At 35.0% G+C, this 14241-nt stretch overlaps 1 protein-coding gene and 1 pseudogene across 4 annotated transcripts in view; both read right to left on the bottom strand.

Annotated features, from left to right (window-relative positions):
• Window positions 1-14241, bottom strand: part of DDX42 (DEAD-box helicase 42) — a 29159-nt gene that overhangs the window by 9444 nt on the left and 5474 nt on the right. For 3 of the 4 annotated variants that reach the window (XM_016128511.2, XM_016128528.2, XM_016128518.2), the window contains exons 3-9: window positions 12541-12691; window positions 8279-8340; window positions 6905-6941; window positions 5924-6073; window positions 2877-2981; window positions 1296-1415; window positions 275-451 (exon numbers count right to left, since the gene is read on the bottom strand). In XM_016128511.2, the coding sequence (XP_015983997.1) occupies window positions 275-451; window positions 1296-1415; window positions 2877-2981; window positions 5924-6073; window positions 6905-6941; window positions 8279-8340; window positions 12541-12691 (802 nt within the window). Of the gene's footprint in view, window positions 1-274; window positions 452-1295; window positions 1416-2876; window positions 2982-5923; window positions 6074-6904; window positions 6942-8278; window positions 8341-12540; window positions 12692-14241 lie in introns of those variants that run through there. The other variant, XM_016128538.2, reaches the window with a different exon arrangement.
• On the bottom strand, window positions 9146-9264 carry LOC118604155 (annotated as a pseudogene).

The following is a 14241-nucleotide window of genomic DNA, read 5'->3' as shown; positions in this document are numbered from 1 at the left end:
ATTTTTTTTTCTCTTACAGCAGTAGTTTAGAGGAAAATGTGCATTTGGTTACATAGAAAATGTGTAACACATAACATTTTCCAAGTTTCCTGGTAACACAACAATGTGAATGTTCTTAATACCACTGTACACTTCAAATGGTTAAAACAGGAAATTTTATGAGTATTTCACCATAATTAAAAAAATACATTTTTCCTGGTAATTCTACCCACTTGACTGGTTAATCCCTTGTTGGTTCACATTTGAAAGAAGGCATTCTACATAAAGCACATACCTGTTGGCAAAGCTCCCTAGTAGGACACACAATCACTGCAATTGGTCCATCACCTGGTTCCAATTCCTTCTGGTCCATTATATGAATCAACATGGGCCAGATAAAGGCTGCAGTTTTTCCACTGCCTGTCTTGGCAATACCAATCATGTCTCTACCACTTAATGCCACAGGCACACCCTAGAGAAAAAATAAAATATATCTACTCTCAACTTTCCACTTTAAAGATGTTCTTAAAGAAGGATATCCTGGGGAAAAGTAAATGTCTATTAATGACATTCATTTCCACTGGAACAAAAACATATCTTGGGCTATGCATACTGCCTATGGAATAACCAGAAATACCCGGCATTCTCATAGCTTCTTGATTTGTAAGAAATAGTATTTTTTTCATGTTGATCGGTCACCATTTATAAAATATAAATGACTCCATTTTTGTAAAAATACAGAAATAAAAATTTATAATGAAGCAAGTTGCTAAAATTTTTAAAATCTTGTCCCCTTGAGAAGGTATAGATTATTCTATCCATATACAGAAAATTCTCATTTTCTGTGTAGGAATGACTAAATCCCACACATAAATAGAAAACAGAAGCTATTTCTTTGATATAAATGAGAATTTTCAGGTCATAGACAAAGGAATCCTAATCAGTGCCAAGTCTGTCCACACAGAAATCTTTTTTATTAAGTTTAGGCCTAATGAATTATTTTCTACAGATTGTATTTTCAAGACATTTATCAGATACAAAACATTTCCCAGCCCCTTTAGTAACTTTTCAGAGTGGTAAATAATTCACTCTTTAATTTTTAAAAATTTCAAAAACACTCCTGAATTTCATGTATGTCCTTCCCCTCCTTAACTAAAGCAAAGTTGAAGACTAAGCTATAGAAGGCATACCTGGATTCCTTCTATCCATGTCAATACAGCTCTGCGCTATCTGCTGTTTTACTGCTTTGACTTTTTTGTAAAATTACTATAGTCCTTGAATATCATTCAATTTCATTTCTCTCCTGTTTTACTTACCTGGCACTGTATTGGAGTGGGTTGTGTGTACTCAGATTTTCGAATCTGGTGCATAAGCTGTTCGTCAAACCCAAAATGAGCAAAACTACTTCCTGGTCTAGGAGGGGCAGCACCAGAGACCTGGAGATAAAGACAACTCCCAGGAATGATTTGCACTTCAAAATCAACAGCACTGGAAGTTCAACAATATTTACCTGTATTTAGCATTTGGCATCAGTACAAAGTGAAAATATAAGTCTATAGCCAAAAGCTTACCCTGTTGCAAAAGGCAAAATAACAGACCTAAAACTTTATATAAAAATGCCATGAAAAATAATACAGAAAGAAAAAACTCCATGATAAATATTCCTGAGATAATTATCCTAAAATGATTAAGCACCTAGACATCTCTTTAACCAAAATTAATTTTCTCATAAGAATTAAAAAAAAATATTATTCAATGAACTGGAAAAAGTCATTACGGTTCTTTTTCACCATTTTGCATAACTATTAACCAGATGATAGAACAAATAGAATTTACTCTTGAAATAAAATGGAGAGTGTAAATAAGCTCTAAGTAAGCAAGACATGTCTATACTCACTGGTCATAAAGATATTATCTACCATCCCCATTTTTAGTCTTGCCTAAAGAGTTAGGGTCCTACTGAGTGATGGTCCAGCCATGGTCAAGTATTGCTTGAACTGTACCCAAGTGAAGAATGAGGCTTATAACCGCCATGTGTGACTCCAACAGCAGTAACCTTTCAGTGCTTCTCCAGTGACGCTGTTATTTCCTATCAGGATTTCATTTAAGAGGTTTTTTTTTTTTTTTTTTTATTGGGGGAGGGGTTCTTGGAAAACAGACAGGTATACACACACACATTCTCCCTCCTCTCAGAAAACAGTTCAAACACCACACAGCAACTGGTAAGGCACAGGCCAGAAAGCTGTCCACACCAGAGTAAATATCACCGCACTATTTGTGCGAATTTCATTTACCTAACATCTAGCAGCACCCTAAACAAGACTGCCAATGCGTAACCCAAAACTTTTTGGTGGACAATTTAAAGTATTACGGTGAAATTGGTGCATATATATATTTCAAGGTGTAATTTCTTATTTTAAAAAAGTATGCTGTCTATAATTTGAGAAGTATGTATTAATTTTGAAATATTGACTCTACATATTATAAGACATTACTGTCTTCTTTTCCTGAAGATGGGGACTCTGACCCTTCATCTCTAGCCTGCCCAACAGTTCTTATTCTTAGCACCCTATACTGACTACATAAATACTCACTGATTAATTTTAAGACTGTGACAACTTAACACTTCCAATACAACATACAGAGTTGACTAAACACGTAGAGCATTCATGTATCCCCTATGAAAGAAAAAACAATCCTATCCTGCAACAGCTGGAAGACTAATACAATAAAAACAAGACACATGAGCCTACGGAATAGTATTACTGCTCTATCAAAGACAGGGCAGAGACCATGATAAAAGAAATTTAAGGTTATTTTAGGTAGGGTAAGCAATAATACTAAGCCTGGACTAATTAACATTAATATAAAAATATCTGGCTTAATGGTTGACTTACCCGAAGATTGAGCTTATGCCGGAGATCTATTAGCTGCTGTGGGGTGAGGCTGGTTATCTCTTCATGCTCATTGTAAAAATTTTTTTCAAATGGTGGATAGTCAATCTGCAGGTCCAATTATTCAAAGTTAGTCTAGAATTCAAGAGTCAATCCTGTGAGTTTGATTTTAATGCAAAATAATCTTTTACAAATATTATACATGTAAAGCCATAACCAGCTAGAGAACAAAGGAATTCACTTATTTATGACACATCCCAAAAGTAGAGTCAGTTCCTTTTCCTAATCCCATTTTCAATATAAATGCCAACCTATTTTCAAAAGACTCTTAAGGATACCTCAGATTTGAACACATTTGATGCAGACTGAAGAATCTTTAAAATGCCCAAGGCCTGAGATTGTAAAGAGAGCCTGCCTGCCCTGTAACATTTAGATATGTTTTGGAATAGGTTGTTCATCTAGCTCTAGATATTCAAAATACTCCTAATATTCCCTCTGAGGAGAGCTCTGCCTTTAGAAGGAGTTCTACTCTTATTAAAAATAGAACTGTTACATAACTTTTAAAAAATATGCGACCAACTATTTCCAATTTCAAAAAGGGAAGTCATTTCTGCTACTCTTTTCGCAGCTTACTGTACTAATATAAAACATAAGCGAATCACCACATATGAATTTGACTAAATAATTCTTTTCGACATGGGATATCTATAATAAACTTACTTTTTAAGGAGAATTTAAGCCTTTCTTAGGTGGTCAAAAATTTCATAGCTCTGGATATAGCCTAAAGTTAATTAACTTTCTATGGCACTATCAAAAAGTAAGAAAGTTTTAAGCTTGCCTTTGGCATTATTAATAAGCAGGAACTTTGTTATGTTCTCCACAATGCTGTACCAGGCTATAACAGGATTTTCTTTAGTTCTTTTCTCTTTATCAGGATGCGTGCTCCACGAGGAGCATTTTTGTCTTTGTTCACAACTTTTACATACAAATATCTAAATTTTTGTATTAAAAAAAATGTGAAAAAAGCTACTTATAGACAGAAGGGGTATCTATCTGTCCCTTACTTTTGGTCTCTTTTGGCAGGCTGCCCATTACACTAGGACAACTGTGAGATATCCCAGAATGATGATGAAGTCTGAGCACTTAGGTATCTCAAACACTTTATTAGATTACTTCAAGTACTCGTGTATTGTTCCTTATTGGACTTTCACTCTTTATCACAGATATGTTCTCCTAGATCAGTTTCACTTATTTAGTTTCATGTGCCACAAGTAAAATACAAAGGCGTATGTGGTAGCATCTGTACAAAAGGAAACATTTACAAATTGAATATAACTCATCTAGTCCAGACCATAAATTGTCAAACATTTTGGTCTCAAACTTTAGTGACCTTTATACTTAACAAAAACACGGAGCTTTCATTTATGTGGGTTATATCTATTGATATTTACTGTATTAAAATTAAAACAGAAAATATTCTAAAATTCATTTAACAATAAATCCATTATACTTTAACATAACAAAAGAAAATGGTTCCTATTGCACTGCTGTGATATATTGCTTTGATGGAGGCCCATGAAGAAAATCTGGCTTCAGAAAAACATGTGGTTGGAAAAGGGAAGAGTATATATATTAACAAGCCTTTTCAGATTCTCATGGATCTTTACTCTTCTTGATACTATGCTAAAACTTGACAACTGGTCACTTTTTAAAGGTTATTTTCATTATGTTATCTGAAACTATATAATGAACTTTTCACATTCCGTAACATTGTAACCCACGGGTTTATCATGCACTTTGAATGGAACATTTACTGATGCATGATTCTGTAATATCAAGCATTGGCCATTTGAAAATTCTGGTTCACTAAGGTAGTATACAGATAATTCAAATGATGAACAATATTTTTTAAAAAATCAGTTTACCACCATCAATTTCATTACAACAGTTTAAGTATTAGAAAGCTGTCAGGCTCACTGTAATGAATATAAGTTTCCCAAATTCTAATTTTTGTTTGAAAGCTTAAATTCCTATTCTTGGCAATTAATACTTTTAGTTGTTTTCCTTAAAGTATCACTCTTTTTCTCAAGTGAAAATGATGTTCCATGAAAAACCAGCTAGTTCAACTCACAACTCAAATACCTAAGTGCTTTATTTGTATTTCCCATTTTGTTACACAAGTAACCTAAGAGTTGAGATTTAATGAATAATAATTTTTACTGTTTCATTAGGCTATTCTTCAGTGAAGCTGGCTTTTTCTTTTCTTTTTTTTTTAACAGCAATGGTCTGGCAAGGAGGAATATAATGACTTAGAACAGTTGAGACCACTACCTTGATTTATGCTAAGGTGTCAACAGTTTTACCTACCACTGCTTTTAGCCATTGATACAAATGCTGATGCAGTAAAAAAAAAAAAAACAAGCAAATCTTAACATCATTATGAAAACTCTTCTGACTTTGTAGAACCCCCGAAAAGATCTTTCCAGGAGTCCTTGGACCACACCTTGAGAACCACTGCTCTAGATCTGGCATCACTAGGGTATGCAAGATCATGTCTGACATTTAACCTGGATGAAACACTGATTTATTTTCAAGTTGGTATACTGATATCCTCATTTCCGTTTCCTGATTTAAGGAATCTGTAATTCCTGGTTCCCCTTTGAAGGAACAGTCTCTCATCTGCCCCGGATCTGAGATAAGCAATAAAGATTTACAGTGATTAAAAAACAAATGCTGGTCTGAGAGCCCATTTTGAAAGGAAGATGGTAAGTGATGGTCTAGAAAACAAACAAGCACAATTACCTAAAATCGAATGTGAGCAAGTGATTCAGCTGTACCTTGAACAACAATACAGGCTCTAAAGCCTCAAATACTCAGTCACTATCTGACTCGACCATTTAGTAGAGCTGAAAGGATCCCAAAGAATATTCTCATGACATGAGTATAAATTGAGAGCATATAGATAGATATTGAGACAACCTAACTATTAAAGCTCAAGAAAACTTTTATCAGCTTAAAACAAGAATCAAATTGGGCTAGAAACAACGTACCTCTGAATGATCAATGGGGGGAAGAGGATCAATGATTTTTTTGGAAGGTGCAATTGGATTTCCATCACTATCGTATTCCAAATTATCTTCTTCCTCCTCTTGAACCACACCAGCGGTTGGGTTCTCTGCCATGTACCGAAAGTAAGCTTCCTGCAGGAAAGCACAAGAATATAATCATACCCAAGTACAACTGAGAACATTTCTACTCCTGTAATTAGTGCATAGTGTACCAGATGACTGCAGTTTAAATACCTACCAAGTAAGGTAACACTTTTACTAGCAATGATTCCTTTAACAATAGCAGTATTCAGAGGGACAATCCAAAGAAATGAGATAGTTAGTACTACAAAATAATTTAACTTGTTTAACAGAAAAGACTTACAAATCCGTCTGTTCCACAGCCTTCCTGAGGCAGGGTGTCTATCTACCCTGCCCAGAGCTGTGGAACACATGCTGTGGCTCTGCCAATCCAAGTTTGGAAGCTGACACTGAATAGAAGGGTCACCAACCTGGGAGGGGCTACTGCTCACTCTGGTTCCCTTCTCACCATCCCACAACTGAACAATGGGGAAAAAATACTAAAGGACAGTCATTAACGTTCCATCTTGAAATGTAAGAATCGCAAACAGAACCCTTAGAAAGAGGTAGAGATTAGATATTGCTAGAGGCCATCAGCAGATCCCACACTATCCTACTTCTTGATTTGTCAGAATAAACATGTGGATTAAAAAATCAAGCTGAATAAAGCTCCTATTTGTTTTTGATGTAATAGTTGATCAAATTTTCATCTTCAACATGGAGGAAAGCCATGTGAATCTTTATATTACCAACCGGCCACACATGTAGAAAAGGAGCAAGTCAAATGACATTCCCTGCTGAACACCAGGAATGGCCATTTCAGTGAAGGCAAGCTCTAGCTTATCCCCAGTATAGACTTTGTGGGGTAAAAATAAAAGATAGAAATACTGCATAGGAACTCACTTGGTCATCTTCCTCTTCAATGTCATCTCGAATACCCCTGGAAAAACAAGCGGAGAAACAAACTTCCCTGCAAATGTTCCACATACCCAGCTCCACACTTACAGCAGATTAGTGTTGAAGTCCATATAGCACAGGAACTCTCAACACTAATAATAACACAGCAGCAATAAACACACTATAAACTATCCGTCCATCACATATGTGTGATTTCACTTTACATGCTGCAGTTTGCATTTCTTTTGAATGGGATGATATGGTAGCCCTGGAAACATCAACTACTAACAAGGGTATAAAGAGTAAAAACTTCTGAAGACACATACCCCAAGGATCCTAGCTATGTCAACCCCATTCAACAAACACAATGCAGTTTTGAAAAGCATTTTCTATTTAAAAAACAAAAAAAAAAACCAAAAAACAAAAAAACCCCTGCTTTTGTTATGTCTCCCCAAGTTTCTAGCTCTGGAGTAACTAACTGCATTTAGCTAAAATCCTTGGGGACAAAGAGAAAAACTTTAACAACTCTTTTAAGTTTGTGACTAAAACTCCCAAGCAATTCACACAGAGAAGGGGTTCACTGCCACCTGCTGCATTGCTCAGGGGCTACAGAAAGTAAGGATGCTTAGTTCTCATGACCACCTCTTTCTAATCAGACTTTCTGCCTAACCTAGAGCACTTACTGAGGCAAACTATTCCACCAGTGTAGGGCAACTGAAAGAGGATGAACACACAGTAAGTAAGCACTGAAGAGAGGGCTGAACCTCCATATGGCACAGGAACCTTGGGTAGGGCCTGAGCACTGACTGCCAAGCAAAGGGAAAATCTAACCATGCCCACTTATGCCTGGTAGCAAAAGCCTTAAGTGGAGTGTATTCACAAGGGACAGAGGAGAACTCTTTCCCAGAAAATAAAGTATTTCAAGTTCTGACTAGATGCTAAAGCATAATATCACTCCTTAAATAAATTAGGTTTTATTATTTACTAATTATATACAGTTTTTAATGACATAATCATGACTGCTTTTCATAAATTATATAGACATTAAACTATTAATTATGGGAAAAAACCTAGAACAATGAACACAAACATTAGTAATTATGCTCTTAATTCCCACTGTAACTCATCTTATTCTATCTATAGTAGAACACCGAATGCCCTTCTACAAAAAACAAAACAAAAAACCCTAATGCTTTTAAATTACCACAAATTCAAAGACTTTTGTCACCTCTATTATCTACAAATATTATTCAAGATACAGGGATAACTATAAGTCAAGACATTTGTGTATTTTAATTTTTCTCTACAAATTTTGGGGGAATAAGCTTTGCAATATTTTATTTTCACATAGCCTTTGTGAAGGAGAAGAAAACAACTTACTTTACGTTTTTCTTTTCCTTGTCCTTTTCTTCAAGCCTCTTCATGTCTCTAGCCGCTTGATCCTAATGAAACAAAAGACTGTATGAAAGCATGTCGACTAAAAACACTGAAAATTTCTTTATAAAAAATTTTGAGAATTGAACAAATGCTACCATAGTTTTAGCTATGTATTTTGACAACTGCATGTTGACAATTGTTTTTTTTCCGACCCTCTTTAATTCCTCCCCCCAAACTTATGGATGTTGCCATTTCCCCTTAAGAACTGGATCTCTGAAGGCAGGGTGTCTCCTCCCACACGCTTGCAGCGTGCACCCACATGCCTGTGGCATGCACCCAGGGCCTGGCGCCCCCAGCGCATTTGGGGGGCCTAGCGCATCTGGGGTATGGTCCATGGCTCCACCTGGGGCACAAACCCAGGACTTTGTGTGTGAAGCAGGCATGCTAACCACTACGCTATGGAGCCACCCCCTTGACAATTATTTTTCAAGAGAAATAATCAAGTGTTCTAAAAACTTGGCTATACGTGGATCGCATGATTTTTACATGCAATATATAAAGATGTATAGAAAAATGAGCAAAAAAATGCTTTACTGGTCACTTTTTTAAATGTCACAACTTGGGGGAGAGGTGTTAACTAGTATCTAGTGGGTAAATGCCACATATCCTACGCTGCGCAGGACAGCACCCCACAACAAAGAATTACAGAGGCCTCAAAGGTCAATAGTCCTGAGACTGAAAACTCTGCTCTAAACCTACTAAATTTGAACTCTCAGAGTTGTAGTTAAATGCATGTAGTTTTTCCATTTTCTATAGGCAATTCTTATACACAGTAAATTGATAATCACTGATATAATTTTTTTTTTTAAACACCTACAACACCTGGTTTTCCTAGGCGGTCTCTCACCCAAGTACTAGCCAGGCCCAATCCTGCTTGACTTCTGAGATCAGATGAGATTGGGCATGGTCAGGGTAGCATGGGTGTAGACATATAAGTTGTATTATACATGTGAAATCAAGGTCAGAAGAATTAAGTAATTTTTCCCAAGGTTAAATACATTTTGCACAACTATTCCTTGTTATAAAGCAACATGAATTTTTCTGACTCTTCAATTTAAAAAGATGCCACTGTATTAAACCTGGCATGGTTAGGTATTCCACCTAATCAAATGTTCCTGATAAAAAGGAATTATTTTAAAAAGAAATATTATACATAATCTGTTTTTCAAGGGATCTAGACAGATATATTTAAAGCTATAAACAAAAGTGAAAATGACATAAGCTATATAACATAATACATAATCTGTTTTTCAAGGGATCTAGACAGATATATTTAAAGCTATAAACAAAAGTGAAAATGACATAAACTATATAACATAAGAAATGGGTTGTAAGCACTTATAGAACATATTTTTCAAATCTATATAAATCTTTTTTTGAAACACTGGCTAAAAATCCAATCTCTTTGCCCTAAAATCAACAAAACCCCTTTGGATACTATACCAAAAAATACCCAGAGGAATGATACCATATCAAAAAGCTTTAACCTTACACTGCTTCAACTATTGAAATGCCAACCAAGAGAATTTGGGCCATTCTCGGAGACTACCACCCAAAAAGGGCTCCGGCAGCTGGCACTACCAAAAATTAAATCTAATTTAAACCTAGAAAATAAAGAGCTAGTTTTTCTTTTAATTCATTAGTAGAGATATCTCGAGAAAATATGAGAAATATGGACCTTTGGGAAATGTCCATATCTCGAAAAGAGAAAAAAAGAAATGTATGTAAGACATCTCAAACATAAACCATTTACTGCCTTCATTTCTAGATAGAATCGTTTCACATATTTATCAAATTGCTACCATGATGCAAAGCACGTGTGTTCTAAATATTTTTGGTGTTATGGCAGAAATACACAGTGCTGTGAGCACTCAGATACGAAATGATACCCCAGAAAAAATACGGGCTTTTGAACTGAATCCTGGTTATGCCACCCAGCAGGTGCACACTCTGGCCAAGTGATTTGCATTGTTTAAATCAAAGGTGGAAAACTCAAATACCTAATGGGTGTCAATCTGACAATGAATGAAATGAGCCAAGACAAGAAAAATTATATTCTTTTGAAAAAAGATATGCCTCCATTGCACTTTAGTAAGTAGGAATACTCTTCTAAAGAAGCATGCTCTAATTTTTCTTATATCACATGGCCCTGAGTCTTTTATTTTCTAAGATTTGATAAGGGGCCTAAGCTCAGAAAAATATTTCTCCACTGCAAGAAAACCACAATGTAAGTGTGATGATAAATGGCTCTGAATGGTGGCCTCAATGTCAAGAAGTCAACAGGGATTAATGAAACTACAGTGAACTAGAAAAAGCATGTCTTGTCTAAAGCAGGCAGCCATTTGCTCAGCAATGGCCATGCAAGAATGCAGGCTTAGTATTGCCAAATTTTTCATTTTTCAAGAGTCTGAACTTTTAGATAAAAATCTCCTGATCTGAAAAATGTTGGCTCATATTTTTAAAAAAGCAATGTCTAGGCCAAACAACTCCATACCAGATTCTTTCTTTCCCTCCTTCCTTAGAGGAGAGAGAAATTCTGGCTAAAGACTTCAGGTAACAAGTAAATGAGAAATGTGGAAGGACTATTTCATAAGCAATGAAGTGACAATTTTTGAGCAAGAGGAAAACACAGTAAGAAGCATGCTTTAGTCTAATTACTCTGTTGCTTTAAAGCACATAAATAAGAGAGCAAAGAGCCAAAAGAGAGAATTTAGACCAGGCAAGAGTTAATGAGGCATAAACTAGTATGAACATAGTAAAAACAGAAGGAACAGATGCAAGAATTACTGTAAAGATTGACAGAACTTGGCAAATGATTAAAGAAAAGGCAACAATGATATATTGGAAAGAGTTCAGTTGTCAGCACTACTAAGCAAGTAAGTCCCAGCTCTGCCACATAGTACCAATATGATTTGGGGCAAGGAATTTGAGTTATCTTGGAGTTCAGTTTTTTAATTAAATAACTGCATTTATGTATTTCCTTTCTGCCTATTCCCCACTGTTATTCTGATTAAATGAACTAAGTCATGAACATGCTTGATCATCTGCTAGAAAGAAAATAAAAAAGCAGGGCAAGTAAAGGAAAGCAATTAAGGACAAGATGATTGTGTGTGACTATTGGTGCCATTAAGGTAAAAAAAAAAAAAGGCCCGGTTTAAGAGGTAAAGATGAATTAGGTTTAAGGTGCTGGGAAGGACACACTTATGTAAAAATGGCCAATATGCTTCTAAAAAGCAGAGCTAAAAACAGAGAGCAATTATGAGACTAAAGACATGAATTACTGACACAGAAGATGTAAAAGTAGATGAGATTACTAAGAAATGTATAAAAAGTAAAGATAGCAGATCAATACAGAGAAGCATAGGAGAATTATCATACTGAGAAAATGGAAGAGGATCACAAAAATATCAGATAACAGACAGATGGATATGTAATAATTTTTTTCGTAAAACAATATATGCTAGTTATGTTTTTTATCAGTTATCTTGGAGATACAGAAATATTGAAAAGATGAAATAATACGTGAGATGTACTTTAAAATAATCTAAAATAGAGGTGGGAGGGGCTAGATAACACATGACTGCCTCAAAATTGTCAACTGATAAAGTAGGGTAAAGAGTGTATGGGGTGGGGGGGGGGGACTCATTTTATTATTCTACATTTGTATGCGTTTAAAATTTTTAATAACAATAAATAAAGATAAAGAAAAGTCAGTGATGGGAGAAAATGGACAAAATGGAAAACCATAAAAGCCTATTGAGAAGTTTTAGAGTAGTCACAAGTTTCAGTTTCTACAGGGAGGTCATGAATGTTGATAATGTTGGAAATAAATACTAAACATTAAAAGTATAGAATACAAAATTTGTATTATTACCAAGTTCCTTAAGTTTACCTTACAAAAAAAGTATTTAATAAATGTTAGATTGAGTAAGATAATGTTCATTCCATTTAAGAATATACAATTATTAAAACACAAATCTTGAGCTACTATGTTTTAAGAATTACAGTTCAAATTTCTAACCACTGATCATCTCTGAAAATGCTACAGGGCAAATGGAAGTATATTTAAGAAACCACAGTACAAGAGCAAAATTCTCCAAAATAAAAGGGCCAGAAAACAAATTCTGAATGAGGACTGAAACAAGAGGTTAATTTGGTCTATTACTAATTGCTGAAAATTTTAATAAAACAGGGCTGACACTTGCCTCCACTTCAGCCATGAATGCCTCCAAGGGATCATCATCGCTATCAGAATCTGCTGGCTTGGAATGGAATTGCTGGCGGGTAGGTGAATTTTCAGCAGGAATATAAGGTAAATCGACATTGCTAGAGTCTTCTTCCTCATCTTCAAAATATCTGAAAATTAAGATGCATGATTGGCAAAGTAAATGTTTTAGCTTGGGATCGGAGAAACTTTAACAGAAATGTTTATTATGATTTATATTACTAGTAAGAGATTTAAAGTATACAAGTCAAATCGGAGATCTCTAGGCTTTGGTTATGAACCTAATTAAGTATTACTTAATACATGCAGAATTCCAATATTGCCAAAAAAAGTCACTGCAAATTCTTCATTTCAATAATGCCTGTTCAAATCACATTTCCAGTTCTTTAAAAAGGGATGCATTTTTAGCACAAATTTAGTATATCACTGTTGAATAGATATGGTAAGTACTAGAGTGTATGCTATGGAAAAAATCACTTTCATATTAAATATTAAAAACTTAGTTTATTCTTCATAGTCCTTTAAAATTTTTGAAAGATACTCATAAGGCTAGGGACTGACATCAAGTTGTGGACTATTTTCTGAGGACCAAAAGAAAACTTCTAGAATTAAAAATAAATGCTCAATATAAAATCATTCATCAAACTACTTAAGTATTAAGAAAAAAACACCCTCAAAGTCTAGAGAAAGTACCATTTTGCCACTAACAAAAGCCTCAGAAAAGGATATCTATACGTAGCTTTTTACAAACTAAAACAAAGCAAAACACTGTTTAGACCAACAGTCCCCAATCTTTTTGGCAACAGGGACTGGTGCTTCTAGAGAATCTAATGCCTGATGATGTGAGGTGGAGCTGAGTCGATGATGCTACAAGTGCTGGGGAGCGGCTGCGAATACAGATGAAGCTTCGCTCACCTGCTGCTCAGCTCCTACTACTGTGCAGTACTGGTCCAGAGGCTGGGGACCCCTAGTTTACACCTTACCTCAAAATAGCAATACAACCAAATAAATAATAAATTTAAATATAATATAATTATATGTAATTATAAATAAGTTTAAATAACAGCTACAGCTTAAAATTTTAAAGCATTTCAAATCTTCTTAGGAATTAACACAAAAACTCTAACCATGTGCCAGACACACAGGGACACACATTATCTATTCATTTACATAGGTTTCACTTAACTAATGAAAAAGTATCCCTGAACTGGTAAACTATTCTCTAGAATATTGATCCTTGACTTTGTTGAATCTTAAACACCTATTTCTGTGTTGAATTTCTGAATAACATGCCAGCTTTTAAAAATGCTGCTGTGTACTTTTAAGAACTCCGATCTTGACAAATTTTAATTAAAAAAAAAAAAAATCTCAATCAGTGTCACAACTAGGTTGGAATTAACAGCAATAAGAGATTTCTTTGGATCCATCGTAGACAAATTATAATCTAAATGAATTAGAATGCAAACCTTCAAACCCCAACTTTTTATAGTAACCACCTTATTAGACAATCAAGTTAAAAAAGATAATTGGTAAAAATGTTTCCTGAGAACTGAAAGCAAAACTGAGATTTTTCTACCATGCTAGGATATAACATAATTTTAAGGGATTGGGTATGGATGCAAACTGTCTTTACCAGTTCTGACAACTGCCTATGTTTACAAAACAACTTATATGGTGTCAG

This window comes from Rousettus aegyptiacus, unplaced genomic scaffold (genome assembly GCF_014176215.1).
Source record: "Rousettus aegyptiacus isolate mRouAeg1 unplaced genomic scaffold, mRouAeg1.p scaffold_m13_p_6, whole genome shotgun sequence".
Lineage (NCBI taxonomy): Eukaryota > Metazoa > Chordata > Mammalia > Chiroptera > Pteropodidae > Rousettus > Rousettus aegyptiacus.
This window is presented reverse-complemented; position numbering and strand designations above follow the sequence as displayed.